Source organism: Hydra vulgaris, chromosome 13 (genome assembly GCF_038396675.1).
Source record: "Hydra vulgaris chromosome 13, alternate assembly HydraT2T_AEP".
NCBI lineage: Eukaryota > Metazoa > Cnidaria > Hydrozoa > Anthoathecata > Hydridae > Hydra > Hydra vulgaris.
The window spans coordinates 8574633-8598332 of NC_088932.1; the positions used below are offsets into that span (position 1 = coordinate 8574633).

The following is a 23700-nucleotide window of genomic DNA, read 5'->3' on the forward strand; positions in this document are numbered from 1 at the left end:
TTAACAAACACTTAATCTCTCATCTTTAATTTAGATCTTTCTACATTTATGAACGGTAACGTACTCGATGAGTCATCTACCCTTCATCTTCTAGGATTAACTCTAACTTTCAATCTTTCTTGGAAACCAAATATCAAATCGATTGCAAAATATGCATTTTCAAAGGTCGTATCTCTTTATCGTGCGCGCCACGTTCTTACTCCGTATTCTACAATTTGTCTTTGTATGCAATACTGTTACCATATCTGGGGCGGATCTTCCAATGATGCTGTTTCTTTTTTAAATAAGCTGCTAAAACGTATTGTAAACATAGTTGGGCCTGCTCTAGCAGCCAACCTCCAGTCATTATCACATCATCATAATGTTGCTTCTCTTTTATATTTTCTTTCTCTTTTATACAAATACTATAACGGGCACTGCTCTGAAGAGCTAACGTCTCTTGTGCTATCTACTAAATTTCATTTTCGTGTTACTCATAAACTTCATCTTTTCTCTTCCAGTAACTTCCAACTCTAATTGCAGCCTTGTTGAAAGCGAAGATGTTGAAAAAAAAAAGAAAGTATTTATAATAATTAAGAAGTTTATTAAACCAAAAATTCTGTAGAGTCCTTGTATAACCATTATTGTTTGCATCAAAGATACGTTGGTTTCAGCAATAGTAACCTTTTTGTAAGAGCCACGTTTTGGAGCGGCAGTGGTGGATTATTGATTGTCTTGAGTAGATTCCATCAAATTTGAAAATGAATAACTTTACTGTAATATTCAAGTTTGATGAACTTATTAAATTCAGCTTAATAAGTTTTTAGAATTCATTTGCCTGATAAACTTTCGTTCCAAAATATAAAGAAAACGGACTGATTAAAATTAAAAAATTCCAAATTTAAGTGAAAAGTGCCAAATTAAAATGGAAAAATGACAAATTAAAATTAAAAAATGCCAAATTAAAGTGAAAATCAGCCAACTTAAAACAAAGAAGGTGTTTTCCTACAACAAAACAACAAAAATAAATGATAAATTGCAAAGCTTTTTTGTTGCTTCAATCTGTTTTGTAAGGAAGATTTTTAAAATTTTTAAGATTTTTAAAAGAAAGATTTAATTACTTTTTAAAATATTCATATTTTTAGCTTTTGATTTTATTTTTTTTATTTTTTTTTAAGTGTTATTTTTTTTTTCCCTTTGTTTTTTTAAACTAATTTTTGTGTTTTTTGTTTGTTTGAAATTTGCTTTATAGATAAATTTATAATTTCTCGTATCGTGAATGGAAATTTTATTTGAATGTAATTAACTTGAAGCTTTCAGTCTCATGACTGAATCTTAAAATGCATTTTATTGAAGATTTATAGCTCTATTTGATTGAGTATACTAATATAGAGCATTGACGTTTAACTTCATGCGGCTGGGGGGTGGTGGGAGGCAGGGGAATAAGTAGGAGGCAACAGGGGTTGGGGGTGGCACATTAACTCCTGGAAACATTATTTTTATAAAAAGAAGAGTCAAGTCGATTTTGTATTGTAAAGACAAGTTAAGAAAACATGTCATCTATTTCTCTATTAAGAATGGATGTATGTCTTTCTTTTGTAGTATTGTTGTTGCTGTTGGAGATATTGATGCGCACACATCTTTGAAAGTAGGGCAAGTAGGTTTCGAGTAAGGAGGGAGTGTAATACATTTTTAACACATAAAAACAAATCTAAATTGCTCGGCAATACTGAAATTACTTAATTTATAATTTTTTTTATAAAAAAAGTTGTTTACCGTTTGCAAATTTATTGTAGTTTTATGAACATCTGTCACAGTAGTTTTTATACACCGAACTATGTTAAAAATGCATTGATTGCGATTATAAGAGATATTATACATTATGATTATAAGAGATAATTTTTTAAAACAAAACGTCTCCACTGCGGTGGCAGTGGGGTAGGGGGCGAGTTGCCCCACCGCGCTCCTATGTCAGGAAACTGGCGCCCCCTAAAATATTTTAAACGCAGAAAACGCATCACAAAGTTCTGCGTTTATTTTAAACGGAAATAGAAAACTAGGTAATACTAGGTACCAGTGCACTGGTATAGATTTTTGTTCAATGTTTTACGTACATGGCCTACTATAGTGGCAGGCCGAGTAAACGTTCGGCTTAAAAAAATCCGTAAATTTCAAATTAATATTTTGCAATATGGCGCGTTACAGAAAAAGTATGTGGTTTTTTAATTTAAGATGCGATACGTTTTTATTATATGTATATTTTGCTTTCTTTTTAGAGCTAAGTAATTAGATTTGTAGAATATGGTTTTTAAGCGTTGTGTCACTGGATGCAGACCTCTGCATTACCTCTAGAGTTACAAAGTCTGTGAAAGTTTTTTTGTGAAATGTGGATGAACGAAAAAGATGGATAAATGCCTCGAGATTATATTCCAAATACTTTTATTTGTGAAGATCTATATAAAAAAAAAGACTATAAAAAAGTTCGAGTTTACGGAAAGTTTAGACCAAAAAATCTACTATGGGTGTTTCAAAGTTTATTTGAAAATAATAATTTATCCTTTGATAGCTATCACTGTGGCGTTAAGAACTCGATGAAACCTTTTTGTCTTACAATCATATGATGATTATTGACTGTATTAGTCCATTCTGCAATACAGTATTTGAGTTCTTTACCAATTGATCACACAAATAGTATTATTATTAAACAGATGTTAAGTATAAACTCCTTAATATTTATTGGTGAAAAAAAGTATTCTTTTGATATGGTTGCTAGGGCATTATAGTAGTTTTCATAATGAAGAAATCTTTACTCTCGATTACGTGATGACTACCAAGTATATTTTTGATGATAAAGTTGACATCTAAAGTTAGAGGGATAATGATTTTTTAAAGTTGTATTTTGACAAATGTTTTTTGATAAGTTGACAAATTTCTCAAAAACAGGTTATTCTACTATTTGATGAAATTTATGTTAAACCACAATTAATATATCAAGGAGGTAACGTTTTTGGTAAATCTGTAAATTCCCCAAATGAATTAGTTTTGGGTTAAATGATTTGTTCTTTATTTAGTGGAAAACAGTTTTTGTATAAGGCTTTATCAGTAACAGGTTTAGATGCTAATTTTCAATACGATCAAACAATGCAAACAATTGAAACAATAAAAAATTTTGGTGGTTATGTTGTTGCTATTCTTTGCAACAATAACAAAATAAATAAAAAGTTTTTTGGAATGTTTAATCTCTGTGATACTTGTTGCACTAATGATAACATTTATCTTCTATTTGGCTTTGTTCATTTAATAAAATCTATTCGCAACAATTGGCTCACAGAAAAATGCCAAGAACTATGTTTTACTTACAAAGGTATTTCAAGAAATGCAAAATAGTCAGATCTTAAAAAACTTTTTCAGTTTGGAAATGATGCTATTGTAAAATTGTCTAAACTTAATGAAATTACAATTTTTCCTAAACCAATTAAACATCAAAATGTGCCAACTTGTTTAAGAGTATTTTGATGAGACTGTAGTTGCTTTATAAACATCCACAGTGTTTAAATTGTTAATGTTAAAGGGCTTTATGAAGATATTTGTACTAGAGATAAATATTGTGCTGTTTTTTCATCTAACAGTGATAAATGATTGAACTTTTTTTTAAATTTGGCTGATATGATTGAAAAAATGGCGCTGGAAAACTAGACTAATAAATTTAACCAAAGAGACTTCTCGTGCTTTTTTTAATACATGTCATGGGATGGTTGAACTAATAAAATATTTACTAAGTACAAGTCATAAGTATGTTTGGACATTTTACTAGTGACCCTATTATGAAAGCATTTGGAAAACTTTGACAAGGATCAGGTGGTACCTATTTTGTAAAAGTTTAGCAAATGTTAGAAAATGTTGACATTAAAAAAACAAAACTTTGTCTGAATATTGATATCACTGCTAATAATACCAATATTCAAACAAAGATACAAGCCATTTGTCTGACAAATATAGTTATGTATTGCAAGTTGATATTTTGTTCAATGTGTTTTATAATCTTCCAATTATTGAAAGCAACTTGTCTAAAGAAATTAAAATGTCTTTGGTTTATATTGCTGACTATGGTATCACTGCTAATGATTTAGAAGTATTATGAAGCCATTTCTGTGACAAATGTAATTATGCACTGCAAATGATATTTTGTTCAATGTGTTTAAAGAAATTAAAATGTCTTTGGTTTACATTGCTGGCTGTGTCAATAGAGAAGATCCTCCAATTGAAGATGCGTCATTTTGTTTTGACCAATTTGAAGATTTTGTCACAGAGATTAATTGTGGTGGTTTAAGTTTGCCTCGAGATAACATTTGCCATAGGATATTTTATTCATACATTTTATTTCATTACCTGTACACTTTTGTCTGTCATGTTAGCTTATGTAACTGTTTTTTGATGGTATCTGACTTTTATGAATTTGTCAATATAAATATATTGAATTTATTTTAACTAATTGTAATTTTATTTTGAAAAGTTATTATATCATATAGATTTTAGAGTTTTTGCACAATAAAAAGTGGGTTTTATATCTAATAAAATGTGGTTTACATTTGTTATACAATTTTTTTTCATTTCGGAGGTTAAATTCGTTTAATTGTTACAAAAATTTACGACTTATAATATATTATTTACATTATTTATAATATGTTATTTATAACTCATTATTTATTAGAAACTAAACAAAACCCGATGCTTCCATAAAAAAAAAAAATCTCCATCAGTTGTTTTTAAAGCCGTATGTTTGCTCAGCCTGTCACTATAATAGGCCATGATTACAAGCGTGCGAGTTATAATTCTTTATAAATAATAAAGAATTATGCTAATGAAAATAAACTAATAGTTATGCCTAAAATAATTAACTAATAAAGAATTGTGCTTTGAGATCGATAAATCATGCACAAGTCATTCTAAACAAACTGTTTTAACCTGTTGAAATTTTTTCTGCATTAGTATTTATTTATTTTCTACCAAAAATGTTTTTAAAAGTAATATAAGAAATAAAAACTATTTATCTTTACACATTTTTAAATCATTTTTAATCTTTTTAATAATTCTGGTCGTTTATTGTTTTAAAGATATGGTTTGTTGCTCTATCATCGAATGAAGTTGCGGAGGAGACGCTATTCATTATTGCGGAGATGCTATTCATTTTATTATCTACTTATTATCTTTTAAAGTTTTACGAAAAAAAACGTTTTAGCCAATCATCTAATTATTTATTTATATTCTCATTCAATTAAACATATGTTGAACTTTTAAACCGAATTCGAATGAAACTCTATAAAATATTATTTTTTATTGTTCGTTTTATAAACGACAAAAAACATAAATGGTACCGATATAAACTTGAAAATATATTTTTTAAAGTTTTTTAATTCATCGAGATTAGAACAACGTAGCATGTACAACTCGATATGCAACATCTGGATGTTTGAACAACGAATCCATTCCTAAACATCTTCAATAAAGGCGAAGCCGTCATAAAAGTAAAGATTTAATTTCTCATCAAGATTAATCCACGGAAGAAAGTTTTCTTCAAAACCGTTCCTCATTAAATCTTAACAGGTGTCTATCTTCAACCATTCAATCTTATCTTTCGGTTTCTATCCTTCGAAATTATTTGGACGATAAAAGCCGACTTTGCGAACGTTAGTTGAACATTGAGTTAAAAGATTTTCTTCATCTCGTAAGACTTAACGAAGATAAATTTCTTTTAGATTTCATAAAATAATTTAGATTATAACATTCGCAAGAAGTTTTGTAAGAAGTTTTTCCATCGTCAATTGAAATCCATTTTCGCCTATCGACAATTGATTTTATTTCACCAGTAAACTTGTATTTTTAATTTTTTTTTTTTTTTTTTTTTGACTATTGGCGATTATTTGTTTTTTTTTTAAATAATATAACCTCTTTTTTCATTATTTGTATTTATATTTCATTATTTTGTAAATTATTTTTGTACTAAATCGTCTTTTTTGATTAATTGCGAATATTGGTACTTTTAAATATTATATCTTCTTTTTTACTATTTGTGAATTTATTGGTGTATAAGTTAAATATTATTTAGCTAAATTTTTTACTTGATTTATTTTCTGTATTTAACTATTATTGTTATATATAGGAGCTCTGAAAAATAATAAAATTTTGCCGTCCATATCTTCTTTGATCTGTCTGTTTATTATTTATAAATTGGTAATTAATTTTTATTATTTGTGAAACGAAATTGCAGTTTATAAATAAACAGCAAAATAAGATAATTTAAAAAAATAAATTAATGCTTTATATAATTCTAAATTCTTTTTTGTTTGTTTTTTATTTTTGCTTTGTGTTTATTTATTTACGAAATTGCAAAATTATTTGAAAATAAATTTTCGAGTTTATTATCTTTATTTTTTCCATTTGTTTGTATTATGCACATAAAAACATGTATGTTTGATAAAAATTTTCATGTTTTTAAATTTTTTTAGAATAAAATCATAAAGGACTTCTTCTTAAGCTATATTTATTTAGCGGTCTTCAAAATAATATATGGTATATTTTATAATATATAGTAAAGATTTAAGTTCTTTAAAAAATATATATATATATTTATTTGTTATACTTTCTCATTACATATAAATATAAATTTTTTAAAATTTTTAAACTCTATATATTATATTTCTTTATACTATATTGTATACTATATTACAGTACAATCTCTGTATATTGTATACTATATTGTATATAAATATATAAATATTGAATACTATATTACAGTACAATATTTATAAGTATATAAATATTGTATACTATATTACAGTACAATCTCTCTAATTCAAATCTCCTTAATTCGAAAACCTCCATAATTCGATAAAATGCAAAGTCACCGTGAAACGCGTTTAAGAAAAATCAATTTTCTATAATTCGAAAATCTCTCTAATTCGAACTTTTATTTTTCCCCATAAAATTCGAATTAGAGAGATTCTACTGTATCTTAAACTATATTAATATACACTTTATACTATATTAATCGTAATAATTGAAAATTGCTTTTATATAGTTTTGAACTTTTTTGTTTGTTTATTGTTTTGCTTTGTGTTTATTTATTATTGAAAACCAATTTTGTATTTTATTTCTTTATTTTTCCCAGACTTGTGAATATATCTTATATTACGGGTTATTAAGGGTTTGGCGATAAGACTATTTTGTATTCTTCTTGCCCCGGCCATTCAGGTCAGGTTATCCTGCTACGGGTAACATGTAACCCAGTAGGCAAAAACAAAAGGGGTAAACAGATTTTATCTGTTGACCAGCCTCGCACCCCTTCTTCATCTATTAGGCTGGCGCAGATGTATTTTTAATACACTCTTACCAGTTTAGGATGCCGAATGCAAGATTTTCTTGACTCAATGCATGGGTTTTGCTTGTGTCTCTATTTTTATGACTAGGCAACTCATTTTATTATCTCCTTATGTAGGTACAGCTCGAAAACTCAAATTTATGACTCTGAGGCCGGCTGGTAGTCAGGTTTCCCTAACTCTGTAGTAGCTCTCAGAAAGGCTGATTCCATCAGCTGAAGAATATCAAAGTATTATCAGTGCCAGGTTGCGCATGGATGGTGTCCCTGTTTGTACTTTTGTTGTGCATTGTTAAGACCACATTTGGAGCTCTTTGTTACGGCTTAGGGTTCATTAATAGTAATGAGGCAATTGCTTGGGCTATTAAACAGTGTACTGAGTATTGTTTATGCTTTGAGTCAAGTTCTTTAACAAATTTAAAATTGAATAAAGTACCAAAAGCTATAAAACACAAAAATCATTGTTATTACCAAGTTCTCTAAGTCTATCATTCACTAATATTCGTGGTTTTCGAAGTAACTTTTTTTCTTTTAAGACATCTTTTTCCAAGTTCACAAAACCTACTTGCTCTTTGTGAGACTAATTTGAGTTCAGCTGTCTCATCTTGTAATCTTAGTGTTGATGGTTATCTTCCTTTAATTCATTAAGACTACAATAGTCACATGCTTGGCCAGGACATTTACATTCGTAAGAATTCACCCATTTGTAAGGAACTAGGTTTGAATCCACCGACTATTCTTTATGTGCTTTCGTTTAGCACTCTATCGCCTTTCTCTTTGTTCTATATCGCTCTCCTTCATCTTCAATCTCTTTTCAATGTTTTTTCTGATCAAATTGACCAAGCTCTTTTTTTATCTATCAGCACATATTGTTGTTTTTGGTGACTTTAATGCTCATCACACTGAATGGCTTGGCTCTAGTGTCAGTAACTCTGCTGGCGTTAAAGCCCACAACTTTTGCCTTTCTTAATCCTTAACTCAAATAGTCAACTTTTCAACTCGCTTTCGGAATAACCTGAATCACTTACCTTCTCTACTCGACTTATGTCTTGTTTCTGATCCTAGTCAGTGCTCAGTTTCTCCACATTCATCCTTAGGTGCTTCTGATCATGGTTTGATCTCTCTAATACTATTATTTCATTCTTCTTCATCATCTGAATCGCCCCTATCATCGTACCTCTTACAACTACTTTAAAGCTGACTGGGACTCTTTCAGTGATTTTCTTCGTGATGGCCCTTTGGTAATCTTTCGTCTTCCTGATGACAAATGTGCTTCTTACATAACTTCGTGGATTCAGGCTGGCATCGAATCTTTTATTCCCTCTTGACGAATTTAGGTCAAGTCTCTATCTTCACCATGGTTTTCCCCACATTGTGCTACTACAATTTCCAATGGAAACCGTTACTTCCATATCTATCAGCATAGAAATTCTCCAGAAAACAGGCATTTTTATATTACTGCAAGAAACCATAGTAAAAAGGTTTTATCTAATGCCAAAGCCCGCTATTCTCAGGTCATGAAATCTCGTATCTTATCACAAAAGTTAGGCTCTTGTGACTTCTGGAGAATCTTTAATAGTATCAATAATAAGGAAAAATCTGTTATTCCACCTCTCTTGTATGGCTCAGACTTTGTGCCCTCACCTAAAGACAAAGCTGAATTGTTTGCTAAAAACTTTTCATCAATATCATCTCTTAATTCCACTTGTTGCGTTCTACCTTGCGTTCTACCCTTGCGTTCTGGTCTTGATGACATAGACTCTAAAGTAGTTAAAAACGTTTATGACGTTATTGAGTATCCCCTAATGTATATCTTTAATCTCTCATTAAAAAATGGAGTTTTTCCTGACCGCCTAAAACTAGCACGCGTAGTTCCAGTATTTAAAAGCGGAGATGACTCGACTTTATCTAACTACAGACCCATCTCCATACTCCCATGCTTCTCAAAAATATTGGAGCGCATAATGTATAATAGACTCTTTACATACCTCCAAAATCATAACATCCTCTACAACAACCAATACGGATTTAAAAAAGGCCACTCAACTGAACATGCTGTAATAAAATTAGTTAACGAAATTTTAAGTGGCTTTGACAAAAACAAACACACCCTTGGAGTATTTATCGACCTTTCAAAGGCTTTCGATACAGTGGATCACGAGATCCTTCTATACAAACTTTATAATTATGGTATAAAAAATAAAAATTTAAAATGGTTCAGTTGCTATCTAAAAAACCGTAAACAAGCCTTATTTTACAATAAAACATACACTCCCCTTGAAATCGTCACATGTGGTGTTCCCCAGGGGTCTATTCTAGGACCTCTGCTTTTCCTAATCTATATAAATGACATGTTTTTATCTTCCAGTATATTGAATTTCATTCTTTTTGCAGATGACACTCAAGCTTTCTATACCCACTCTAACATTACTACACTTTTTAATACAGTAAATCAGGAACTTGAAGAGTTGAGCGATTGGTTTAAAGCAAACAAACTTTCTGTCAACATTGAGAAAAGTAATTACATCTTTTTCACAAAACCATACAATTCAGACAAACTACCATTAAAGCTTCCAGATATACTATTAGACAAAGTTAGACTAAATCGAGCGTTCTCAGTCAAATTCCTCGGGGTATTCTTAGATGAGCATATTAGCTGGAAAGACCACATTAATATATTAAAAAACAAAATATCTAAAAACATTGGAATTATGCATAAAACCAGATATATTTTAAATAATGCATGCCTTAAAAGTTTTTATTTTGCATATATACATAGCTATATTAACTACTGCAATATTGCCTGGGCTAGTACCTACCAATCAAAGCTAGATTTAATATATAAAAAACAGAAACAAGCATGCCGTATATTAACAAACGCAAATAGAAATGCCAATTCTAAACATTTAATGAAGGAACTGAGAGTTCTTAATATCTATGAACAAAATATCTACTGCATTCTTCAGTTCATGTTTAAACTCAAAAATGATCTGGTCCCTGAAGTCTTCCATAACTTTTTTAGCCTTATCAATCACAAATATCAAACTAAATACTCTTTCAAGAACTACTATATTCCGAAAACCTCTTTAAGACAATCTAAATTCTCAATATCCAGCAGAGGACCCCAATTGTGGAACTCATTTCTAACAAACAAAATAAAAACGATAAACTCATTCCAACATTTTAAATGCGTTGTAAAACAACAGCTACTAGACCTCAACATTAATGAAATAATCTCTTATTTTTAAAATTTTTCCTTTTTCATTTTAAATCTTCACTTTTTCTTGAAATTTTATTATATTACTTACTTGGTTATTTAATGATGTTCATTGTAAAAAAAAAAAAAAAAAAAAATTTATATGTATTATAAATATTTTATTATATTTGTATTTGATTTATATTTTTGTTACATTTTGTCAACGACAAAAATGGGGCAAGATGATAAGACTATTGTCTTCTACTGCTCCAGTCATATATTTCACGGTAAAGTGTTGTACCAACTTAAATTAATAATGACGAATATATAAATATAAATAAAAAAAATAAATAAAAAAAATACCCATTATAGTTGTCAAACAGATTGATCTATTGCTTGACATTCGTATCACTCCAGCATCTGTATCAAAAGTGATTTCCTGCTTAGACTCTTCTACAGCTTTTGGTCCTGGAAAACGGCTTCTGTTATCCCTATTTTCAAAAATTCTGGAGAACGATCTGATTCGTCTAACTACCGTCCCATTAGTCTTCTTCTTATCTTACGCAAGGTTTTTGAATCTTTAATTAAGAAACACTTAATCTTTTATCTTAAATCTAACAACTTAATTTCTGATCATCAATATGGATTTTAATCTTCTCGTTCTACAGCTGATTTGCTAACAGTAATAACCGATAGATTTTATCATGCATTAGATAAAGGTGGAGAGGTTAAGGCCATCGCTCTTGACATTTCTAAAGCTTTTGATAAAGTTTAGCATACTGGTCTTCTCCAGAAACTTTCTTCTTACAGTTTATCTGGTGACTTCTTTAAGATTATTGAATCCTTTCTTTCCAATCGTAATACAAAGGTTGTCCTCAATTGACAGCACTCTTCTTCATATTCTGTAACTTCAGGGGTTCCTCAAGGTTCAATATTTGACCCTATACTCTTTTTAACTTAGATTTTTAATGTAACAATCTTTCAAATATTCTTACATCTAAGGTGGCATTGTTCGCTGATGATACTACTATTTATTCTTGTCATGATAAGAAGCCAACACTCTCTGATTGCTTGGAGAGAGCATTTGAGCTTGAAAAGGATCTCACTTCTGCTACAGCATGGAGCTTACAGTGGCTGGTGAGCTTTAATTCAGATAAAACTCTTTTCAGTAAATCGTTATCGCAATAATTTAGATCTTTCTACATTTATGAACGGCAACGTGCTCAATGAGTCATCTACCCTTCATCTTCTAGGATTAACTCATACTTCCGATCTTTTTTGGAAACCATATATCAAATCCGTTGCAAAATTAGCATCTGCTAAGGTTGCATCTCTTTATTGAGTTCGACACTTTCTTATTCCGGATTCTATTCTCTATTTCTATAAATCTCAAATCCATCCTTGTATAGAATACTTTTGCCATATCTGGGGCGGATCTTCTAATTATGCCCTTTCTCTTTTAGACTATGTGCAAAAACGTATTGTTAACATTGTTGTACCTGCTCTTGCAGCCAACCTCCAACCATTATCACATCGTCGTAACGCTGCTTCGCTTTTTCTTTTCTACAAATACTATAATGGACACTGCTCTAAAGAGCTAGCGTCTTTTGTGCTATCTACTAAAATTCATTCTCGTGTTACTCGTCATTCAATTAAGTCTCATCCTTTTTCTGTGACTGTTCCCAAATGCTTTTTCCTCGAACATCAGTTCTTTGGAATTTGCTTCCTTCATCTTGCTTTCCTGATTCATATAATTTGCAATTTTTTAAGTCGTCTGTCAATTGTTATCTTGCTCAACAATCGTCATCTTTTCTCTTCTAGTAACTTTCAACTCCAATAGTGGTTGCTTTTAGCTTTGTTGGAAGCAAAGATGTCAAAAAAAAAAAAAAAAAAAAAAATTGTATTTTTCACTAATAGGAAATTGTAATTTTTTCTAACGGCAAATTAAAAAAATAAAAATAAATACAGACTTTTATAAAAACAAATGAATAGTACGATTATTAAATTGAGCAGCTGTGGCGCAGTGGTAGCGCACTTACCTCAGAAACAAAGGATCCATGGTTTAAACTTCCGATTAAATCCTCATCAGCGATGTTCTGTGATAAGACTGTAAGAACTTTTTGGGCACCTTAACAAAAATAGATAAATAAAAAAATTAACTTTTTGAATTTTTATTTTACAGATACAAAAACAAAATCTTTACAGATTTTTTTAACTACAAAAGTAAGAAAAAAAATCACGATCGAAATTACCTGATACTTTAGATATATCACAATCACTCAGAAAACCCAAAGAAATAGGAAACAATATAAACAAACAAATTTTAGTTTATTAAAATAATAATCAAAATTATAATACTATATACATTAAAATAATACAATAAAATATATGACATGACATTTCTTTAGCTCCAGCTGGTCCCCCGGCATTTGTAAAATATTGGTCTCTAGCAGTGCTGACTTAAGGGGGTTTTCTATTCCTAGGTTATATATTTGCCGTTTTAGAAACCTCTTTTTTTTTTAGGAGAACTTTTTTATTTATTTTTTGTTTATTTTTTATTTTTTTCAAATTATTATAACATCAAACAAGACAGCACTGTTTGATAATAAAAACTTGAAAATCCTAATGAAAAATTTAATTAAATATGAAAAATAGAGTAAAAGTACCACAAACAGGACAGAACGCAAAAGCGGACACTTATTGGGAAAACTAAATATCTTCACTAAAAATAAAGATATTTAAAAATTCTAAAAACATTTTTAATTTTCAGTGTTTGCAAAACTATTGAAAATGGCGAGTTGAGCTTAAGAGCCGCAGCTCAATTTTACAACATACAAAAATCAACGTTATTAGACCGAAAATCAAACAAGACTTCAATAGTTGGAGTAGCAATACAGCAAAATTGAGTCCTTTCATTGAGTCTTTTATTTACTTGAAAATGATGAAGCGTGTTTGTTTAACATGGAACGCCTGGTCGCAAATGGTACAAAGGGTTTATGAGTCAATGGCTCTCAGAACTAAGTGATAGAACAGCTAAAAACATCGCATCTTTAAGTGTAGGGTCATGCACACTAAGCCACTACCAAAATATACTTTTTTTCTCAGATCATATTGGCTCACTTTGGGATTTGTTGTACATATTATTCTAAGACAATCCTGAAAATTTCAGACCAATTGGGTTAAGGGCAATTTTGGGAAATAGTTTTAAAGTTTTTAAGTATTTTCTTGTTTTCAATGAATTATTCATTTTTATAGCATTCTTAATATTATTATACTTTAGTACAAACTTTGATACAAATATTCTTTCCATTAGAATATTTGAATATTATGGACTGAATATTTACCACTTAATCTTAAACACTGGGATAAAAAAGGGGGCTGAGGGGCAAGAGTCCCCCCCCCCCCTTAAACTTTATTTTTTTATTTAAATTTTGTTTCTGGCTGCCTTAGCCACCTTTTATTTCTGAAATTACCGCGTTCAACATGTTTTTTTGCACAAGGGTGATTTCAAAGTTAAAGGTTGAGAGAGATTTGTCATTTAAAAAAATTATTCTTGACAGTAGTCAAGTCAAGGATGCCTTTGGACTTAGGTATGTGAACCAAATTAAATTGAAAAAAAACAACATTTTCTCAAGGAAAAGGTATAAAGTAATCAGTTTTAGATGAACTACATATATTTTCTGCTCTGCTTTGGTTTTTAGTTAGAATAAAATTATGTCTCTTTACTTGACCATAAACTATCTTTGATGCCTCTGATACAAGCTTCACGGACCTTTCCACTGACTGTGAATTGTTGGGTAAATCTGTAAGAATAGGTTTTTTAGAAGTTTGCAAAGCATTCTCTAATTCAAATGATGAAATTAGGATAGAAGTTGGAGGTTCAACCTCAATTAAAGAAACATCAACTAAACTACTCCATGTATAAGCGTTAAAGTTAATAGGCATAATTAATTTTGCTTTGATTTTAGGTTTGACTTCAGGATTTACTTCTCTTGATTGCCTTATGTGCAAAACTTGCTTAATAGCTTGAGCCCTTATATCTTTTACATCATCTTGCAGCATAGAATATAAAAAGTTTTCTTGAAGACAGCAATAAGAGTTTCCTTGAAGATTTTGAAAAACAATTTGTTGTATATTGTCTGCCTGATTTTTAACAAGCTCAATTGTCTTATGAAGAAGTCTAGGAGCATCTTTATAAAGACCAGACCTTTTATGGGCAAACCACATGGGGCAATATACTTGGACTATATACTTTGTAATTGTACACAACTCATCTGTAGGATTCTTCACTCTTGCATAAACCATCATTATTCTTAAAGCTAGAGTTAACCATCTGGCATGGTAAACAGGTCCTGGTTTTTTTATTGAGTATTTTGGAGATATAAAGCCTTTAGATATTCCAATACAGTATTCATAAAGTTTACGTTGATCCGTACTAAGATCAGATAAAATATTAGAGTTTACGTAGGAATCAATTTCTGAATGAATTGGAACAAAATCAACTATTGGTAAGTTATGCAAATCACTTGCCGAAGCTTTTTGACCAATAGGGCCCTTATATTTCTTTGGATCGTTACTTTTACCATCTACTTCAGCTATGACATGGCGAAGTGGTAACTCATTTTGGTGAAGTACACATCCTATCAAATGGATTCGTCGGTTTAAAAGCCTTTCTAATGTCACAACTAAGCCATTATCTACACCAGTATTAGCAGAAGTATTATCTAGAACAATGGCTTCCAAACTACTAATGCTGTTGTATTTTTCGAGTATTTTTAGTGTTTCGGTTGCCATTGTAATTCCTGTTCCATTTTTTATTTCAATGTGAGTTAAATATTTCTTAGAAAAAGGTCCACTTTCTGCAGTAAAAGTTAAGTGATGTTCTTCCTTTACTGTTCTTTTAATAATAGGTTCTGCATAATGATCATATCCTAATATATGTGCTAGTGTATTTTTATCGTTTTTACTATCTACTCCAATGACTTTCAAATGAAAAACTTCTGAACTATGTTTTTCACTAATCATGGTTGAAACACGCTTTTTAGTGTCAAATATCTTTTTTTCAGTGATAATTTGTGATCTGTCGTTCTGAGTTGTAATTTGATAGTCTATCAAGGTAGCAGTTGCTATGGCAGATGTTGCAGCATCACTAACTTCGAACCTGATAGCAGCTTTGGCAATGTTAGTTAAATCTGTATAATTTTTTTTACACAGTGGTTTTGCAAAAAACTCATGATTCTGATTTTCATCATTGTTATCTATTTCTACATCATAAGTTTCACTGATACAATCATTATCTGAGTGAAGTGCAATGTCACTTATTAAATTATTTTTCTCCTTACTTCTTTTTCTTACGATCTTGGCTGTCTCTTTCTTATCAATTTTGCCTATCTGCCAGGTTCCAAAGGACCCTTGCTTAACTTTCTGATCCTTTAAATACTCTCGTTCTAGAACTGGAACCTTAAGTTAAAAAAAATTCATTTTATAGCTTATAGAAAGTATTTAAAATAATAAAAAGCATAAAAAATAATTATACAAAAAAAAAAAAATGTCACCTGTTTGCTTTCTTCACAGAGACATACATAGTGCTTGTTAGTGCAACCCTTGCATCGAACGTTTCTAAAGGGTAATATGTATAATAAAATATAATGCAATAATTTGAGAAAGAAATAAAAAACTGTATAGCTGTAAAATTTGTAGGCAGTTTAGTCACAAATTAGTTTGAACAAACATATTATTTAATGTTGTGGTATTTTGAAAATGTAACTTCAAACCTGTCATCACAATTTAAAAGAGGAAGTTCACATCTGCATGTTGATATATCAAATAACTTTAAAAGGTTATTTTCCAACCAACAAACACTGTTTTTATGTTTTGAAGCTTTAGATCGTTCAGCTGCAATTACTTTTTGAAATATTCTTTGTAACTTATTTCTTATAGGTTTCTTCTTCATTAGTGGAAGATTTGGATTCACTTTTTTCCAAATTTTTAAAATTTCTTCACTTACTTTTAAAACTATGGCAGGAGAATCAATTTTTTTAGTTGTAATCATTTCTTTTTCGACTTTATAAGCATATTGAATAATCTGTTTATATGTTGGAAGGTAACTAACAGGTAGTTCGTTTGGTTGCCCAGCATATCTTTCACTTTCATGTCTAGTTATAATATTATGCGTTCTTTTTCTTGTTGGTTTCGCCTTTTCTTGTTGGTTTCGCCAAAATTCGCCTTTTTTATAAACTCGATATTTTCTTATATTGTCAATAACTATGGCGAATATATTAAATCAAAAGACAAGATTGATATCTTAACAAACTATCCTTAAAGGCTGTAACCCTTTGCGCTAACAGAACATAGTTAAAATGTGCAATAAATGTGACCCGTACCAAATTGTTTAGTGGTCCATTCAGTACTTTTGATTGTACTGAATGGACCGGCCCTTGTACTGAATGGACCACAAAATAAGCCTTTTTTTATAAATAAGATAAATATCTATATTTTTAAAACTATGGTAGATAAATTAATTTATAAGGAAAGATTGATATTTTAACTAACTATCCTTGTATATTGAATACTATTTTGGAAGTTGTAAGCCAGTGCGCAAACAGAACATAGTTAAAATATACTATAAATGTGACTCATACCAAACTATTTAGTGGTCCATTTACTGCCCTTGCACTGAATGGACTAGCATTTTAGTTGATTTATTTAATGAATAGCAAGTTACACTATGCAAAGTAATTAGGGTGATAAATGGAGCTTAAAAACAAGAAAACGGTATGTTGAGACATTGATATTTCTGACAAAAAAATTAAAATAAGTTGAATTACTTAATACAATTTTAGACCAATCAGATAGTCAAAGTACAATAGTCACAAACATATTGGCTGGCATTATCTGCACTTGTGCAAGCTTTATGTGCCCAGCTTGCACACTGTCTGCAACGGTACCACACTTCGTTGTCTTGACCCATTTCTTCACATATAGCACAAAAATCATTATTTGATATAATACCTTCACAAATATTTAAACAATCTTTAACACCGTTGTCACTTCTTTCAACACAAATATCATCAGCCTCATCATTATTATATGTCATTAATGGAAACTTCAGAGATTTAGAGTTACTTGATTTCTTTTTTGGTTTCCTTTGGCGTTTATTTGTACTATCTCTTTGTTTTTCAGAAAGGTTTTGTTTTTTTAAATTTCGCTGAAGTTGTTGATTTCGAAGAGCCTCTTTAATTGGAGTATCAGTTAGAATCGAAGAGGAGAGCTTTTTACGAGCACCTTTAGATTTTTCTAAACGAGCTTTTGCAGAAGGATAAGGGCGTATACTTTCTACATTCAGGGTATTGCTTACATTTTTGTTGTCTTTAACATTTCTATTTATTTCTATTAAAACTGTATTGATGTTGAGTGTTTCAGGATTGGATTTGTTTATTTCTACTGAAACTGAATTGATGTTAAGTGTTTCAGGATTGGATTTGTTTATTTCAACTGAAACTGGATTGATGTTGAATGTTTCAGGATTGGATCTGTTTATTTCTACTGAAACTGGATCGATGTTGAGTGCTTCAGAATTAGGTTTATTAATTTCTATTGAAACTGGAATAATGTTGAGTCTTTCAGGATTGGGTCTGTTTGTAACCTGAGATAAAAAAAAATCCTCATCCTTCCATCGATCAGGTTGAAATGGACTTATACCAGATGCTGAAAAACCACTAATGATGTTAGCTGGCATTGATACTTTTGCCCAAGCCTTTCCAGAAATTTCTGCAATGTCATAGATCGAGACAGTTTTTCCTGGATGTGATACTAACCAGCTATCAATTTCACGATTATAATGGCATTTGAATGGTCCATAAACTGCTATATCTAGTGGTTGCAGTTTGTGTGATGTATGGGGTGGGATTGTCAAAACAATTACACCATTATCTGATGCTAAGTCAATGAAGTTAATGGACATATGTGTCTCATGATTATCTAGTATCAATAGCACAGGGTTTGCCTTAGATGGTCGAACACTTTTTATAAAATGATTAAACCACTCCATAAACGTTGATTCCACCATCCACCCAGATTTGTTGGCAGTGCCAACAGAACCAGGAATTGAATTTCGCAGAAAATAATCTTTAAAATGAACACGTGGAAAAATGTAGAATGGTGTTATCGATGATCCACTTGCATTTATTGCATTGCACATTGTTACCAAGATACCTCGTTCTGCACTTGTAACAGACGCAACTTGCCGCTCTCCTCTCTTTGCTAAAACATGCTCTGGCACTTGTACAGTAGTAACACCAGTCTCATCAACATTCCATATATCATTCAGTGAAAACTTGTATTTAATCAAAACTTTACGCAGATTATTATAAAATATTTCGACATTATGTTTGTTGAATGCTGACATTCGACCAATAGATGTTGCCTCTGGTTTTCTTATAACCAGTTCTGGATGACGCTTTAAAAATGCTCTAAACCAATCTACACCAGCATGTTTATTTGTTTCCCAAGGTTTAGCAGAACCTAGACGGGAATGTGGTAATTTCTTCTCAAGTTTGAGAGCATATTCAAACGTTAGTGCTCTTAGCTTAATTGGACTTAAACCATATCCCATTTTTGCAGAAACTAAACAATATTGAACCAGCTCGTGTTCCTCTGATACTGAAAAAATTTTCATAGAAATGTTACTATATGGAACACACTGCAATTTATTTAAACCGTCTGGTGATAGTTGAGCTTCTTTAATTCTCCTTTTAAGAGTTGAACGTTTGACTCCAAATATCTCAACAGCTTTTCTTTCAGATAAAGTTTTTGTCAAAACATTCTCAACTGCTTGGATCATATTAATGGGATCCCAATCACCTTTTACTGCTGTTACTTTACGATGTCTCATAATTGTTCTGAAATGAATAAAACTTGCTTATAACCGTATTATAAAAAAAAATCATCAGTGCTATTATATATATATATATATATATATATATATATATATATATATATATATATATATATATATATATATATACATATATATATATATATATATATATATATATATATATATACACATATATATATATATAATATATATATATATATATATATATATATATATATATATATATATATATATAATAGTAGTGTGTGCTATAGTAGTATTATATATGTGTATATATATATATATATATATATATATATATATATATATATATATATATATATATATATATACATATAACATAGACAAAATTCTATATTTTATAAAAGTTTGAATGTAGAATAATTTGTATACGATGATCAACAAGCTTAAGCGATATAAATAGAATAAATAATTTGCAATATTTAAATATTGCAATTTAAACAATTGCACTTAAACTAAGAATAATTAATTATTATTGGTTTTATTACTTTGTTTTTTATATTATTGTAGAAGCTACTGATAATTTGATATACAAGATATTTTCTATTACAAGAAACTTAGACATTTGATTAAGTCTCATTACATTCGTAATGTTTCTCGATGTTTTTTAAAAATTTTGATACTCAATTTTTTTACTTATCCTTACTTCTTGTTCGTAATAATTATCCTTCATTCAATCTAAGAAGTTAAATAATAACAACATAAATAATTTAATATATCGTAATAATATTACGACATATCAAATTATTCAAATAATGAAATAAACTGCAGATTAAATTATTACCAAGGTATGTAAATAAGTAGTATGCTAAAGTCTTTATTTTTTTATTTCCTAGTTCACACTTCCATTGTTTGTTTAAATTAAAAAATTTTGTATTTTGTTTTAGTAAGTAACATACTGAAGCGCCATAAATACTCTTACAGAAAGATGAACCGGTCCATTCAGTACCATCAATGGTGGTTCATCCAGTACACTTATTAAAATGCACATATTACCCATTTAATTAAAGCAATCAGTAAATCATATAACCTTCAATCTAATGTTATACAAAGTAAAAAATATATATCTATAACATCATTATTAATCATAGTTAACTTTACCTTAAAAATTTATTGTAAATTGAAATAAATTGAAAAGATAAAAAATTACTTTTGAGTTAAAAAAAATACAAAATAGAAATATAAATGCATTATTACGAATAAAGTTAAACAAAAAATACTAAAGAGACTTTGGGTATATAAAATGTATATGCAATGAAAAAAAAGTAATTTACCGCTTGTTAAGTTCTTATTTTTCAAATTGTCCATTCAGTACAAGGTCCATTCAGTACCACTCTCCCCTAACTATTTTTAATTTATTATTTATTTTAAAACTGTATATTTATGTAATTTAATTGGTCAATTACTGAATAAAATGTAAATTTGAACATAATAATTAAAAAAAAAAAATATTTAATACAAGGATTGGTAGTTATATAGGGGAGATGGGGGCGCATTGATCGCCGGGGCAGTATGATCTTTTGGCTTTTACTCGTTCATTTTTGCCTTACTAGAAGTGAGGTTGCAATTTAATTAACCATTATGCTTCCCTAATTGATTATTCGTAATATTTTTTCATAAGGTTATCAGCGTCAAATAAAATAAAGAAAATATTGTTTTTCGTCATAAAAAGTGATTTTTTTAAACCGTACTATAATTCAAATATATTTTTATTTAGATGTCTGTATGGGTTAACAACAATTTTATTTTAAATTTGTAAGTGTTAGGTGTATAATATAATATATAATTTTTATTTGGCTGCAATTTATACAGTAGATATTGCTATCAATATGTTACCTATACCTATTGGGGTACATTGATCTTTGACTATGCGGGGCCCATTGATCGGAGGATCAAAGTGCCCCATAGAAGACGAAGTGCCCCATGTTTTTGTTTATAAGCAATACAGTTAAACGAATGGAATTGTATTTATAATTTAAAAAAAAACTATATATAAACAAACAATAGCTTTTAGCATTTCATTTTTTAAATCTTCTTATGTTATAAGCTAGTAATAATAATACTATTATTTTATAATATCAAAAGAATAATATTTAACATAATAATTAAAAAATATTTAACATAATATTATTATGTTAAATATTAGCATTTATTAAAAACATATGTTTTTATTGATATATTTTTTTACAGATCTTAAAATGGTTAGAAATAGAATTAAAAAAACAAATAAAGTTGCTATACCAAGTGAAACAATGAAAGTAGCTGTTAATAAAGTTTTAGAAGGAACACAACTGAATGTTGTAGCACGTCAGTTTAACATAGATAGAATGACTTTAAAAAGATATTGTCGTAAAAAGAGGCTCAATCCAAATGAAGCTTTCAAGCCTAACTACAACAATAGACAAGTTTTTACAGCAGAAGATGAAAAAAGTTTATCAAGTTATTTACTAATTGCATCAAAAATGATCTATGGCCTTTCAACTAGGTCAACGCGATTATTGGCATATGAATTTGCTTTAAAAAACAATAAAATATGCCCATCATCATGGATCAAAAATAAAATTGCAGGCATTGATTGGTTGCAAGGTTTTATGAAAAGACAACCAGAGTTGTCTCTACGAACACCTGAAGCAACGAGCTTCGCTCGATCAACAGCTTTTAACAAACACACTGTAAGAGAGTATTTTCAAAATCTTAAAACAGTAAGAAATCGATATAAATATAATCCTAACTGTATATATAATGTTGATGAAACTGGTTTAACAACCGTTCAAAAGCCGGTAAAGGTTTTAGCTGGTAGAGGAAGCAAACAAGTTGGAAGAATCACATCTGCAGAACGAGGAACATTGGTAACTGCATGTTGTGCCTCTAATGCTATTGGAAATTCCATTCCTCCATTATTTATTTTTCCTAGGGTAAAGTTTCATGATTACATGATTAAGGAAGGACCTCCTGGATGTGTGGGATTTGCAAATCCTTCTGGTTGGATGAACTCAGAAATTTTCATAGAATGGATTAAACATTTTGTTAAATATTCAAACTGTTCTCAGGAATCTCCAGTTTTGTTACTTCTCGACAGTCATGAAAGTCATATTTCTGTTAAAGGCTTGGAGCTTGCAATTCAACACGGAATTACAATGATAAGTTTTCCTCCCCATTGCAGCCATAAATTGCAGCCATTAGATAGAACTGTTTTTGGACCATTGAAAAGGTTTTACAATTCTGCATGTGATAATTGGATGGTTTCAAACCCAAGACCAATGACCATTTATGATATTGTTTCAATAGTTCGAGAACCATATACAAAAGCTTTCTCACCATCTAATATACAGACAGGATTTAGAGTAGCTGGCATTGAGCCATTCAATTCTGAAATTTTCAAAGATGACGAATATTTACCATCATCAGTTACAGATAGAGCTGCTCCAGATACAGTTACTATCACTCCTGTCAACAACATGGAATGTGAAATGATACCAGCACATGTTAATCACATAGAGTCTGAAATAACTATAGTAAATATTGAAACAAGTATTTTAAACAAAGTGTCAACAAGTGTTGCTTCTATAATCTCACCTGAGGTTTTAAAACCTTACCCAAAAGCATCTGCCAGAAAAAAAAAAGTTAAAAGTAGGCAGTTAAAAACAAGGATCTTGACTGATACTCCTGTCAGAAATAAAATTCGTTTGTCAAAAGAAAAGAAAATTTTGAAGCAAACCAAAAATCAACAAAAAGTCTAGAAAGATAACAAAAGATAAGAAAGAAACTAAGAATTACTTGCTTAGGAATAAAAAACAATGTAAACCAAAAGCTGCTTCACAACTTGACTTTCACAAATGATGAAATAATCTTAATCAAAATATTGTACTTTTAACAAGTTTTGTAAACTTAAAAGTTGTATTCTTATTTCAGTCTTTATATTTCAGTTCTTATAAATTTCAAGTTGTTGTAAAGTTTTAAACGTATATAAAGCGGGTAGCTTATAGCTGCTGTGATTTATACATTTTTTAATTAAAAATTAGACTAGTGGGTTTAACTGCTATATTTAAAAAATAATTAAAAAATTTAGATGTATTATATGTTATACAATATTACCCTTTGACTAAATTATTTACAAGATTTAGTTATAGAAGTGTTAAACGTTTAGATAATATTAAGCATATAAGATCAATGTGCCCCAAGTCGGAGATCATAGTACCCCATAGTTTGGGGTACATTGATCTTTTGAGA

General features: G+C 29.8%; 2 protein-coding genes across 2 annotated transcripts; one reads left to right on the forward strand and one right to left on the reverse strand.

Moving 5' to 3' along the window:
- Positions 1-17371: 17371 nt before the first annotated feature.
- Positions 17372-20444, reverse strand: LOC136089375 (uncharacterized). The gene is made up of 2 exons (XM_065815348.1): positions 20255-20444; positions 17372-19450 (listed from the first exon to the last, which is right to left on the reverse strand). The coding sequence occupies exon 2, from the start codon at positions 19441-19443 to the stop codon at positions 17398-17400; it is 2046 nt and encodes a 681-aa protein (XP_065671420.1). The 5' UTR covers positions 19444-19450; positions 20255-20444; the 3' UTR covers positions 17372-17397.
- Positions 20445-21668: 1224 nt separating this feature from the next.
- On the forward strand, positions 21669-23210 carry LOC136089601 (tigger transposable element-derived protein 4-like). The gene has a single exon (XM_065815653.1). The coding sequence runs from the start codon at positions 21669-21671 to the stop codon at positions 23208-23210; it is 1542 nt and encodes a 513-aa protein (XP_065671725.1).
- The last annotated feature ends 490 nt before the right edge of the window (positions 23211-23700 follow it).